Genomic DNA, 12,275 nt, shown 5'->3' with positions numbered 1-12,275 from the left:
TAGTGCTTCTTCAACCTCTGGTCTTCTTGCTCCAGCCGCCCAAACCAGCGCCGGTCGTGCCTCGTGCTCCTGCCTCCCGTGGCCGGCTGCGATGCGGCGGAGGTCTCACCGCCCCCTACTACTCCCACTGCTGGCCAGGCCATCCCTCTACTCACCCACACCCCCTGTTATTCTACGGCGACGGCAGCCTCACACCGCAGCGAACCAGTGAACCCTCGTACTCCTCTACGCGTGGGCATCCACTGCCGCGTCTTCCCTGGCTCCGCGTCGTCCCCTTCCTAGGCCTCGCCGTCGTCCACCGCCCTGGTGCTCTCGGCGCGGCGTGGTCAACATGGTCAAGGAACGGCTTCCATCGGACGTGGACTGTACGTGGAGAGGCTGACAGCTGGGTCCACGGTCGCAGCAAGGAAGTGCCTCCTTATTACGCGCAAAATAATTAGTCCTCCACCTGACAGCGGGGACCCATCGGACGGGCCACCATATTTCGCGAAAAAAATGTTTCCCCCTAACTGCTGGGACCCACCAGCTACATCTTTGCACGCAAGGAAGTGCGTCCGGGCAAAAAAAACGATTCGCCCCCTGACTGCTGGGACCCACCAGCTACATCTTCGCACGCAAGGAAGTGCCTCACAGTCGGGACCCACCTGGTCGAAGCGTACGTAGCATTGTCATTCTAGTCGCGAACGTGTACGTACATACTGGTCGATGTAGAGGCGCGCACGTGTCGTAGTAGAGGCGCGCACGTAGCATGTACACGTACGTACAGCGGCCAGTGTGCAAGAAAGAAAATACGGCCACGTACGTACATATGGGCAGGGTCTCGAACGCCTACTCGCGCATACGTACGGCCAGGGCTCATGTACATGGCTGGGTCGGAACGGAGAAACAGCGTCGTTGTCGTGTTCATGGGGAGCCAACCGGCTGGGTCGGAACGGAATGCGTCATCGTGTTCATTGGGAGGGCTTGGACGGAACAGCCGATGGAAACGAGGCCTGGCATACCGCAGAACAGAGGAAATGGCCTTGTGTTCGACCGGCCACATTCGAAACGGGATCTTGTTCATCGGGAGGGGTCTGGCGTACCGCAAAACGGAGGAAATGGACCTCCTACGGTCGAAATGGGGGTCCTGTTGATCGGGAGGGGTGTGACGTGCCGCAAAACGGAGGAAACAGACTTGTGTTGGAGCGCTACGGTCGAAACGGGGTCCTGTTCATCGGGAGGGGTGTGGCGTACCGCAAAACGGGACTCCACGGGATACTGTTCATCTCCACCGTCGACCCCCTCCAGCCTCCACGGGCTACTGTTCATCCACCGTCGACCTCCTCCAGCCTCCACCTGCGACTGTTCATCCACGGGCTCCTGTTCATCCAGCCTCCACCGCGCGCTACTCCACCGGCTACTGTTCAACCAGCCCTCTCCACGGGCTCCTGTTCAACCACCCCTCCACGGGCTACTGTTCTTCCAGCCCTCCACCGTCTACTGTTCATCCTGCTCTCCATGGGGTGGTCCTGTTCATCCTACCCTCCACGGGGTCCTGTTCATCCAGCCCCAACCGGCTCGAACGATCGGGGTCCTGTTCATCCAGAGGCAACGCCACGGGGTCATGTTCATCCACCCCCACCGGGAACTGTTCATCCAACCCCCCAGCAACGCTCACTGTTCATCCAGAGGCAACATCGATCGGCTTCAGTTAGCAGCAGTAGCAAAGGAATCGCTCGATCGGGTTCAGTTAACAGCCATCGATCGATCGCTCGGGTTCAGTAACGCGTAGCCTGCAGTGCAATCACTCGGGTTCAGTTAGAGCCCAACGCCTCGCTCGGGTTCAGTTAGAGCCCAACGCCTCGCACCCACGCGCGTGCGTGTACGAGAGAAACGCGCATCGCTCAGCCCCGACCACCCACCGTAACCGGGAACACCCCGATATTTTCCTCGCCCTCGCTTCTACCACGGTTTTTTCCGTCATGGACGGCCCAAAGAATGTCATGCAGCTGTGTCTCCGGCCCGCCCAGGACGAAAAGCCCATTTTCTGTCATGTTTTTTTGTCATAGAAGTAGGACCCCACCACATCTATGATGATACCGTGTTTTGTCATAATTATTGTCATAGAAGTGTCATAAGTATGACAGGAAAAAAATTCGTTCGGCCCAAAATGTCATGGATGTGTCTTTTTTTGTAGTGGGAGAAGGAGCAGCCAAAGCCTTGGCCCGCCTCCCTTCTTCCTCCATACAGCTCCAGGAGCAACCCTGTACTGATACATATCAACTACACTCGGCAGGACTAGGGGTGTTATCTCTCCGGAGAGCCCCGAACCTGGGTATGTCTTGCGTCCCGCACTCGCTCATGCCGACCTCGCCTCTGGAGCCCACCAGTGCCCTTGAGCCTCCTCCTATCTTTAGCCATCCCTTGGCATCTGCCGTGCGCCCACCACGACAGGGTCCAATGAAAATCTTTTGTGACAATACTGGAGCAATTGCCTTGGCGAAGCAATCCAGATTTCACAAGAGAACCAAACACATCAAGAGACGCTTCAATTCCATCCGCGATCAAGTCAAGGAGGGAGACATAGAGATTTGCAAAATACATACGGATCTGAATGTTGCAGCCCCGTTGACTAAGCCTCTTCCATGAGCAAAACATGATCAACACCAAGACTCCATGGGTGTTAGAATCATTACTATGTAATCTAGATTATTGACTCTAGTGCAAGTGGGAGACTGAAGGAAATATGTCCTAGAGGCAATAACAAAGTTGTTATTTATATTTCCTTATATCATGATAAATGTTTATTATTCATGCTAGAATTGTATTATCCGGAAACTTAGTACATGTGTTAATACATAGACAAAAACAGAGTGTCCCTAGTATGCCTCTACTTGACTAGCTCGTTAATCAAAGATGGTTAAGTTTCCTGACCATAGACATGTGTTATCATTTGATGAACGGGATCACATCATTAGCGAATGATGTGATGGACAAGACCCATCCGTTAGCTTAGCATTATGATCGTTTAGTTTTATTGCTATTGCTTTCTTCGTGACTTATACATATTCCTCTGACCATGAGATTATGCAACTCCCGAATACCGGAGGAACACCTTGGGTGCTATCAAATGTCACAACGTAACTGGGTGATTATAAAGATGCTCTACAGGTGTCTCTGAAGGTGTTTTTTGGGTTGGCATAGATCAAGATTAGGATTTGTCACTCCGTGTATCGGAGAGGTATCTCTGGACCCTCTCGGTAATGCACATCACTATAAGCCTTGCAAGCAATGTGACTAATGAGTTAGTTGCGGGATGATGCATTACGAAACGAGTAAAGAGACTTGCCGGTAACGAGATTGAACTAGGTATGATGATACCGATGACCGAATCTCGGGCAAGTAACATACCGATGACAAAGGGAATGGCGTATGTTGTTATGCGGTTTGACCGATAAAGATCTTCGTAGAATATGTAGGAACCAATATGAGCATCCAGGTTCCGCTATTGGTTATTGACCCGAGATGTGTCTCTGTCATGTCTACATAGTTCTCGAACCCATAAAGTCCGCACACTTAACGTTCGATGATGATTTGTATTATGAGTTGTGTGTTTGGGTGACTGAAGTTTGTTCGGAGTCCCGGATGAGATCACGGACATGACGAGGAGTCTCGAAATGGTCGAGAGGTAAAGATTGATATATTGGAAGGTTATATACGGACACCGGAATGGTTCCGAAGAGGTTCAGGGATTTATCGGAGTACCAGGAGGCTATCGGAACCCCCGGGAAAGTTAATGGGCTTTATGGGCCATAGTGGAGAGAGGGAGGAAGGCCACGGGAGGTGGCGCGCGCCTCCCCCTGCCCAATCCGAATTGGACAAGGGGTGGGGGCGCGGCCCCCCTTTCCTTCTCCCTCTCCCCCCTTTCCCCTTTCCCCCTCTCCGTTGGAAGGAAGGGGGGCGAATCCTACTAGGAGTGGAGTCCTAGTAGGACCCCCCCTTGGCGCGCCTCCTCCTCCCCTCCTTTATATACGGGGGCGGGGGGCACCCCAAAGGCACAACAGTTATTCTCTTAGCCATGTGCGGTGCCCCCCTCCACAGTTTACTCCTCCGGTCATAGCGTCGTAGTGCTTAGGCGAAGCCCTGCGCGGATCACATTACCATCACCGTCACCACGCCGTCGTGCTAACGGAACTCTCCCTCGACCCTCTACTGGATCAAGAGTTCAAGGGACGTCATCGAGCTGAACGTGTGCTGAACATGGAGGTGCCGTACGTTCGGTACTTGGATCAGTTGGATCGTGAAGATGCTCAACTACATCAACCACGTTAACCTAACGCTTTCGGTCTACGAGGGTACTTGGACACACTCTCCCCGTCTCGTTGCTATGTATCTCCTAGATAGATCTTGCGTGATCGTAGGAATTTTTTTAAAATTGCATGCTACGTTCCCCAACAGAACCACACTTCATGGTGGATGAAGAAATGCAAATTTGCCCCTTGAGTCCTAACTCGGCATCAAAGAAGTGCTATGTCAATGATGGATGTGGGGAAAGCGACGTCGAAGAAATAGCACCAATGAAGCCCTTCTCTGGCGACGAAGAAATCAGTTGCGGCGCTAGGGTTTGAGAGTAGAGCTCGAGAGCTAGAGCGATACGAGCCCGAAAGCAGTCAAAAGAAGGACTACGACGAGAGGGGTATTTATAACCCAAGGTATGAAGAGGTGGCCTACCTCTCCATTCTGTGGGTGGAAATTGGTTTGGCCGTTCGCATTCAAGAAACACGTGTCAGAAAATACTTATCCAAGCGATGAGCTCGGAACAGTGATTAATGTGGCATCTGCCAATAGTTGAACATTTAAAGTTTATTTGCAATTTCTTCACCGACAAGAACATGACGAAGAATTATTCCTATAAAGGATGTTGGAGTACCCGCCTCCCCGGAGCCTCCACGGGCGAGAGTGCCCTCAGCATCGTCCGTTACACCAGGGCCTTGCGCGGCTGGCTCCATGCTGCGCTCTGCGCCGCCCGATCTCCGCGGCCGCCCCACGCAGCCCGTTAGAAAGCTTTATCACAATTTATATAAAAAAATCACATTATATTTTTGGCACACAATTACTATTTTTTACAGTGTATACAACATTATTAGAAACTTCATTTTTTAGAAATATTATTAGAAACTTCATGACGCACTGAATACAATTATAAGGTCCGAAAAGTTCATTTCGGCCACAAAGGCGACTGTAGCCCGTTAATTATTCGGCCCAGTAGCCGAAATTACCTAAAGGGGAACAAGCAAACCATGGTCGTAGCCCACGTACAAAATGGGCCCCCCTAAGGCGCTCGAAGTCCGAGCAGCAGCCCAGCCTACCGCTGCTCCGCCTCACTGTCGGCGGCGTGCTGAGGAAAGCTGCCGGCGGTGTTTGTTGCCGCAGCGGCCATGAGGTGATGACGGCGACGCACGGCACGTAAGCTGCACTCGCTGTCATCCTTTCTGTTCGGCGCCGAGCGCCTCGATCCCGCGCGTCTCTTCCGAAGAAGATGACGACGATGCGGCAACTTGAGGCGCGTCGCCACGTTCGCCATCGCCTTTCGAGTGAATCGAGGGGCAGGAGCACCAAGCCCACGCAGGGCGACCGGTGATGGAGAACGCGGGCATCGTCTTCCTTAATTTTCGGCATGAGAAGTTGAGGGCGGCGCGCGCGGCATGGAGAACGCGGGCGTCGTCTTCCTTGATTTTCGGCTGCTCCAACGCACGCGGCGGCGCAAGTGAGCATCCCGAGCCCTCTACTGTTGGGGATTTTCTTAAGGTTCGGGGTTAGAGAGAAATCTATGGCTAGGGTTCCTAAATTGGGGAAAACTTGTACGGTTTTCAGTTTGCAATTCCCCTCCTACTCAATTGTTACGAGCCGTGACTAATAACCAGAAAAACAGTAGGAGCTAATTTCAAGCACTCGGGATTGAAGAGAAGGCAATGAACGATACATGTTCAACACTTAATCATGAAGATTAGGCCTATCGCTTAAGAAAATAGCATCAAGGTAGGCCTGATTAGTATTCTCAAGAGAGATCAAGGGGCTCATGATACCAATGATAGAAATAATACTTTAGTGTTAATTTAACATAAATAGAATCTTGACCTCATGATTAGAACACGCTAAACAGAGCGGAAGCATGTGTACCTGAGATGGGCGTAGCTGTTGGAGGCGAAAACTAGGGAGAATGAAATCAGATTGTTAACTTAATTTATTTCAGGGATGTACATTGACAGGAAGTGCCCATTCACAGGAACTGTTTTATCAGAGGCAGAATTAATGCTGGAACATGCCACAATGCGAAGATGAATAGGACTGTCATTGTCCGCAGGAACTGTCTCCATTTTGTAGAAATATCAGAGGTAAGTGACACACTGGAGGACTTCAGGGCTATCTCTCATTCTTCTTACCTGCTGTGGCATCTAACTTGGAAGTGAACCCTCTGCCTTGTAGGTATGAGAAGAGGCACCCCAGCATTTCTCCTCACATTTCTCCTTTCTTCCGGGTCAAGGAAGGAGACCATGTCATCATTGGCCAGTGCAGGTATTGCTTTCTAGCTGATGTACTTCCTCCATTCTAATGAACAAGGTGCTCACACATCCCAAAATTTAACTTTGACCGTAAATTAGACCAACCAAATATGGGCTATATGTAATAAAAATTATACCGTTGAATTTGTATTGGAAAGAAGTGTTCAATGGTATAATTTGTAAGATACAAAAAAATCAAATTATTGATGTAATTTACGGTCAAAGTTGATTTTTCGGAAGTGTGTGCCTTATTCATTGGGATGGAGGGAGTATTGTCTGGTTCTTTATGATTTCAATTCTGTTGGCCCACCGTAAAATTACTTGGGAATGTGAGGCTTAAAAGTTTCAACCCCGTGCAAGGACTCCAAAGGTATGTCAGTCTTCTGCTTGCTTTAAAATGATTTTACAAATGAAGGGAAACATGAATTCTTTTGTTTCTTGACTTATACTTAACATTCTATGGGAAAATAGTTTGTCATTTCCCCATTGGGGTTGTAGTCCTTGATGTATGCGTTGTATTGCCATTGTCATAACCAAGCAACCTTAAATATTATTTTTTATTTTCTTGGGATGAAAATACTCTTATGTGACAACCGTAAGTTTATTAAATGCACAACGGGGTTTCAGAAACTGGGTGGTTACTTTTATTTCTTCACAACAAATTACCGTGATTCCAGGAACTGTTGGATACCAGTCCCCTGCTTGTTCGGATTCCTGAACTGGGGGACTGGACTTCCATTCGATGCTGATATTTTTTGTACTGTATGTGCTGCAGGCCTTTGTCGAAAACTGTGAGGTTCAACCTCCTTAAAGTCATTCCACCTGTGTCCACAGGCGGCACTGGAAAGAAAACATTCACGGCAGCTTGAGCTTGTCAAAATTAGTATAGGTATAGTCGTATTAGATAAAAGTGCCCACTTAGAATTCGTCTAGCTTTGGTGTTTTGACATCTGGTGCGAGATGTTGAGCCCTCTGTCATTTATCTGAATACGCGCATTAAATGCATCCGTGCAAGTCTGGTCATGCAAATTGTGGCAGTTGTTGCCCAGTGGTTGGCTGGTCCTATGGGCTATGGCAGGCACACTATGAACCTTATTTGAAGCAATAGCATCTATATTCTGTTTATCTCTGTCTTGTGATGGTGACGTGCTATTTCTTTGGTTTACATCTTATTGGGATTAAGGTAACAAAACCTTTTTGCCGACCTCACAATTGGTCTTATTTTTTTCTTTCTTCTGTTTATATGGTTAACCGCGGATGTCAAAACTACTTGAATATATTCATCTTGTTATCTGTTGTCCGAAAGAGATCATCATCCTCACACCTCTTTCGCATGATCTCATGGTTTCCTCTTTTGGATATGGGCATTTGCTAATTGTCGCGGCGAACCAACCTTTGAAGCAACTACTTGATCAGATAATGCCTGGATTCTGACAGTGACATGAACCTACCTTTTCATTTCAGGAAATGCTTCATTGTTTAGATGATAGCTGTTCCTGTGGGCTACTGGCTTGTGCGGGCGTCTCAAGCTTGAAGAAAGGAGATCGGTTGTTTGCAAGGCATGCAATTTAGGCTGCTTCTTAAAGCGCATTTGATCCTGTTAAAATGCCCTCAGACCCATCTCATATTCCGAAGCAATAGTGAGACTTCCAGCCATACAGATGAGCGCCAAAGCCATCTCCCTCTATTGCTGTGTACCTGCTGCATTTCTGCTCTTCTTTGCCCATCTCAATAACCCAACCACTTCATTCGTTCGAGCTCTGCTTGATCTTGCAACACCACTCCTTCCATTTAATTTCCTTACAGTTCATTATTTTTCTAACTATCATCGCCATCGTGGTTCGTATGACCCGCTCTGTGATGATTTCCCGCCAGACTTCCCACCGCCTAACACCGCAGCAACATCGATCTTCTGTGTCGATCCCAACGGCTGCTGCGACTTCACCACAGTGCAGTCCGCGGTTGATGCTGTGCCAAGATCCAGCCAAAAGAGGAACGTTGTGTGGATCAACAAGGGCATCTATTTGTAACCAATTTTTCTTTGATCATACTCCTAACATCACTTCATGTTCAAAGTGCAAAATTAATAAGTGTGCTGTTAATGAAGCTGCATTGTTATTACAGTGAGAAAGTAACAGTCCCTGCTACAAAGCCCAACATCACATTTCAGGGGCAGGGATTTGATCTGACGGCAATCATGTGGAACGACACCGCCAACTCATCACATGGAACCTTCTACAGCGCTTCGGTTTCTGTTTTCGCAGCCGGCTTTGTCGCGAAGAACATCAGCTTCATTGTAACCGCGAACACTGCAGATCATGTTTCAGTTAAGCCACACTGCATGCACCTTGAGTAGCACTCTAACTCTCTTAATCATCTTGACACCAGAATGTAGCACCAATTCCAAGACCCGGAGATGTCGGTGCTCAGGCGGTCGCTCTGAGGATCGGCGGTGACCAGGCGGCATTCTGGGGCTGTGGCTTCTTTGGGGCACAAGATACACTGCACGATGATCGGGGCCGGCATTACTTCAAGGAATGTTTCATTCAGGGCTCCATCGACTTCATCTTCGGAGATGCTAGGTCACTCTATGAGGTGAGTCAAAGTTATTTCTCAAGGACTGGAAGAAAAAGCACTGAGTTCGTTCACTAATTCCTTGCTTCCACATGTGTACTCCTCAGAACTGCAGATTGATTTCCATAGCAGATCCTGTGCCTGCAGGGGTGAGATCCATCACAGGTTCAGTTACTGCACATGCCCGGGAATCCAACCAAGAAAACACCGGGTATTCATTTGTCAACTGCAGCATCGGTGGCACCGGGTGGATATGGCTCGGGCGAGCGTGGAGACCTTACTCCCGTGTTGTATTCGCATACACTTCGATGTCAAATATCATCGCCTCCGATGGATGGAATGATTGGAATGATCCTTCAAGAGATCAGTATGCCTCTCCTGTACTGCTAGTGTTTTCTGGAATCAATTCAGAATGCACGCTAACATCGGTTTGTTCTATGATTTCCATTGCCAGGAGTGTGTTTTATGGAGAGTACAAGTGTACAGGCGATGGCGCACACCTGGCGGGCAGAGTGCCGTACGCTCTTGAGCTCAGCGACGTGCAAGCATTGCCTTACTTGAACACATCTTTTATCGACGGTGATCTATGGCTGAAACCATACTGCGACTCACTAATATCTGCATGAAGTCATAAATTCCCAGTTTAAAGTTATGTAGCATTGTATCACAGACAAGCAAAAGGAACAAGTTAGCACAAATCCATTTGTTGGATTCTCTCACATACCATATAGTACATTAAATCACCTGGGAAAAGTACATCATTTGGAATTTCAGAAATGTATTGATTTCGACAAAGATTGGATTGTCCTCTGTCACTAATCTACATTTACTTGACCTGGTCATTGTAGCTGTAATATGCATATATGAAACAAAAAACAGTCATGGTGAAAGAAATGATCTGCACATTAGATCTAATAAACCAATGAGAGAAAAGGATACATGTCTTTAAGATAGGTTCTCAAGTGTGAGAAGAAAGTTCATAGTTGCAAATCGTTCTGAATACACATTTGGTTGTTGCCTGCTATCTACTCTGCGCTTCGGGTAACATCAGCTGAACAGTTCATTTACATCGCATGAATAACTGGTGAGGTGGAAGAGAGAGAAAGGAAAAAAGAGGTCTTGCCTTCTCTTAGCCAAGAGATTATCTCTAATCAAAGAAAGATAAGATATGCCATACATAAATCAAAGTAACGCTACAATAGTTACCCATAACACGAAAACGCAATTTCTCGCTAATTGCAAGTAATAGTGGTCGCTTGCTCGCCTACACGGTGCCCTGTTGTGGTCTAGGCCAATAGCTAAACTCGCCTACACGCTTTTTTTGTTTACTAGTACATATGCCCGTGCGTTGCAACGAAAGAGATAATTGGCGTGTCCACAAAATGGCATTTACAGAGTGAGGAGTCGCGGTCTTCTCGCAGGTCATGTGTTGCCAGCAAGATCTTGGTGTTTGTGGGAATGATCAGCTTGGTAGTGGTCACCAAACTTGTGCCTAGTTTTTTTCCTCCGAGTCCGCCTTCATCTCGGTGGTGTTCCCTACGTTGCCATTGGGGATCCAGGAGGTTGTATAGTGGTGACTCTCTTCTCCGACAGCGTTGGACAAAGACTTCCAGTTTTGTAGTCAGGTGAGCACGTGGATGATCTTGGGCCGACGATTCACAGAGTTTCGGCCTCATCGATCTGCGATGGGTCAATCAATCGGCTGAACGTTGCTTCAGCTATGGTGCTTCGACGGACCTGGTGTGTGGGGTTGCTTGTCTTCTCTGTGTTCAATGTCTTTAAGCAGCGACGAGCTTCGAAGAAGATGTGTGCAGGGGTGTTCAAAGACTTTATTATTATTTTGCTTTTAGGAGGTCTTTTGCGCTAAGTTTCTAAAACACGTGTGTTTCCAAGTCCTTTTGTCGAGTTTTTAGTGTATGTGCTACATTTGCTCTCTCCAATTAATATGTTTTTTTAAAACATCCATTCATGAACCCACAATCCCATTGTTGATAGTTTTGGTATGACTTTTGTGCAACAATAATGATCAACGCCATCCACGGACGCAGTCCCGTTAATTGTTGGACACCTGGAATTAATTGCAGTGCATAATAATCCTGCATGTTTCATTTTTAAGATCCAATTAATCGCCATGCAGCATCCCGCATTAGAGAGCCAATTAGCCATGTATGCCGCATGCAAGCCCTTTCTTTTTCCAGGCTCTCTTTTCTTTAGACCATCCCACGATTTACTCTACCCAGCATATTCCTCTCCTTTTAAGGATCTCTTTTCTTTCCATGAGCGCACAATTTCCTTTCTTTTACCCAGCATATCCTCTTTTATTTTTTTAACGCTCTCTTTTCTTTACATGAGCCCACAATTTCCTTTATTTTACCCAGAATATCCTTTTTTTTATTTTGGCACGTACGTGCTCACACAATTTCCAACTAACATATGCTTTTTTTTTCATTGACATGTGCCCACAATTTCCTTTAATTCGAGCCAACACCACGGCATAATTTATGGAGTCCCTCTTCTTTTCTTGATGATTGTCAAGATAGCTTCCTTATTTTCGGTTAATCCAGGGACATATAAAAAGTGGTAAGGTTTTGTATAAAGAAAAGAGGTTGGATAATTGCTAACACAAATGCTGGCTAGCTCGGATGGATGTGTCCGTCAATGTAGGTAATTCAGGTCCTGACTTCGATCCTTCTGGGGTGCAAATACTTTTTTCGCTGCTTGTCCGTCCGATGGCAATAAAATTGGCTGGCCCATCAGATGTACCATGGGCCAAGGCCCAGGCGGCCGATCAAAGGTTCATGTGTGTGTGATCGGCAACTTTTATTTAGACAGGAAGAAACATAGATCTAGTTTTAAATTTAAATCTCATCCGTCAATCCGTATGCTTAACATAAAATCAACGGATATAAACGGGTGACGTATGGAGAACTATGAAAGTCTGCTTTCTTTAATATTAGATAAAGATAAAGATATGATTTTTGAAATGTGAAAACACTTCTATTAATTACATGAACATTACACTTGTATGAATAACTTAGTTTTAACATATGTATTTTCAGTAACACACTAATACTTCTAATTATTAAAAAAATTATATATAGATAGTTAGATTATATATTTTGATATTTATGTAAAAAGAACAATTTAGTCGGTAGCACC

General features: G+C 47.0%; 1 protein-coding gene across 9 annotated transcripts; it reads left to right on the top strand.

Moving 5' to 3' along the window:
- Positions 1-5,297: 5,297 nt before the first annotated feature.
- LOC123098502 (probable pectinesterase 8) lies at positions 5,298-9,935 on the top strand. Of its 9 annotated transcripts, XM_044520510.1 has the most exons (8): positions 5,300-5,746; positions 6,266-6,374; positions 6,466-6,555; positions 7,318-7,431; positions 8,007-8,568; positions 8,667-8,838; positions 8,931-9,137; positions 9,224-9,935. In XM_044520510.1, the coding sequence occupies exons 5-8, from the start codon at positions 8,204-8,206 to the stop codon at positions 9,740-9,742; spliced, it is 1,263 nt and encodes a 420-aa protein (XP_044376445.1). In that variant the 5' UTR covers positions 5,300-5,746; positions 6,266-6,374; positions 6,466-6,555; positions 7,318-7,431; positions 8,007-8,203; the 3' UTR covers positions 9,743-9,935. The 9 variants fall into 9 exon arrangements, with proteins under 9 accessions (XP_044376449.1, XP_044376445.1, XP_044376446.1 ...); XM_044520511.1 differs by lacking the exon at positions 7,318-7,431; XM_044520509.1 differs by having other exon boundaries at positions 7,318-8,568.
- The last annotated feature ends 2,340 nt before the right edge of the window (positions 9,936-12,275 follow it).

Source organism: Triticum aestivum, chromosome 4D (assembly GCF_018294505.1).
Source record: "Triticum aestivum cultivar Chinese Spring chromosome 4D, IWGSC CS RefSeq v2.1, whole genome shotgun sequence".
Taxonomy (NCBI): domain Eukaryota; kingdom Viridiplantae; phylum Streptophyta; class Magnoliopsida; order Poales; family Poaceae; genus Triticum; species Triticum aestivum.
This window is presented reverse-complemented; position numbering and strand designations above follow the sequence as displayed.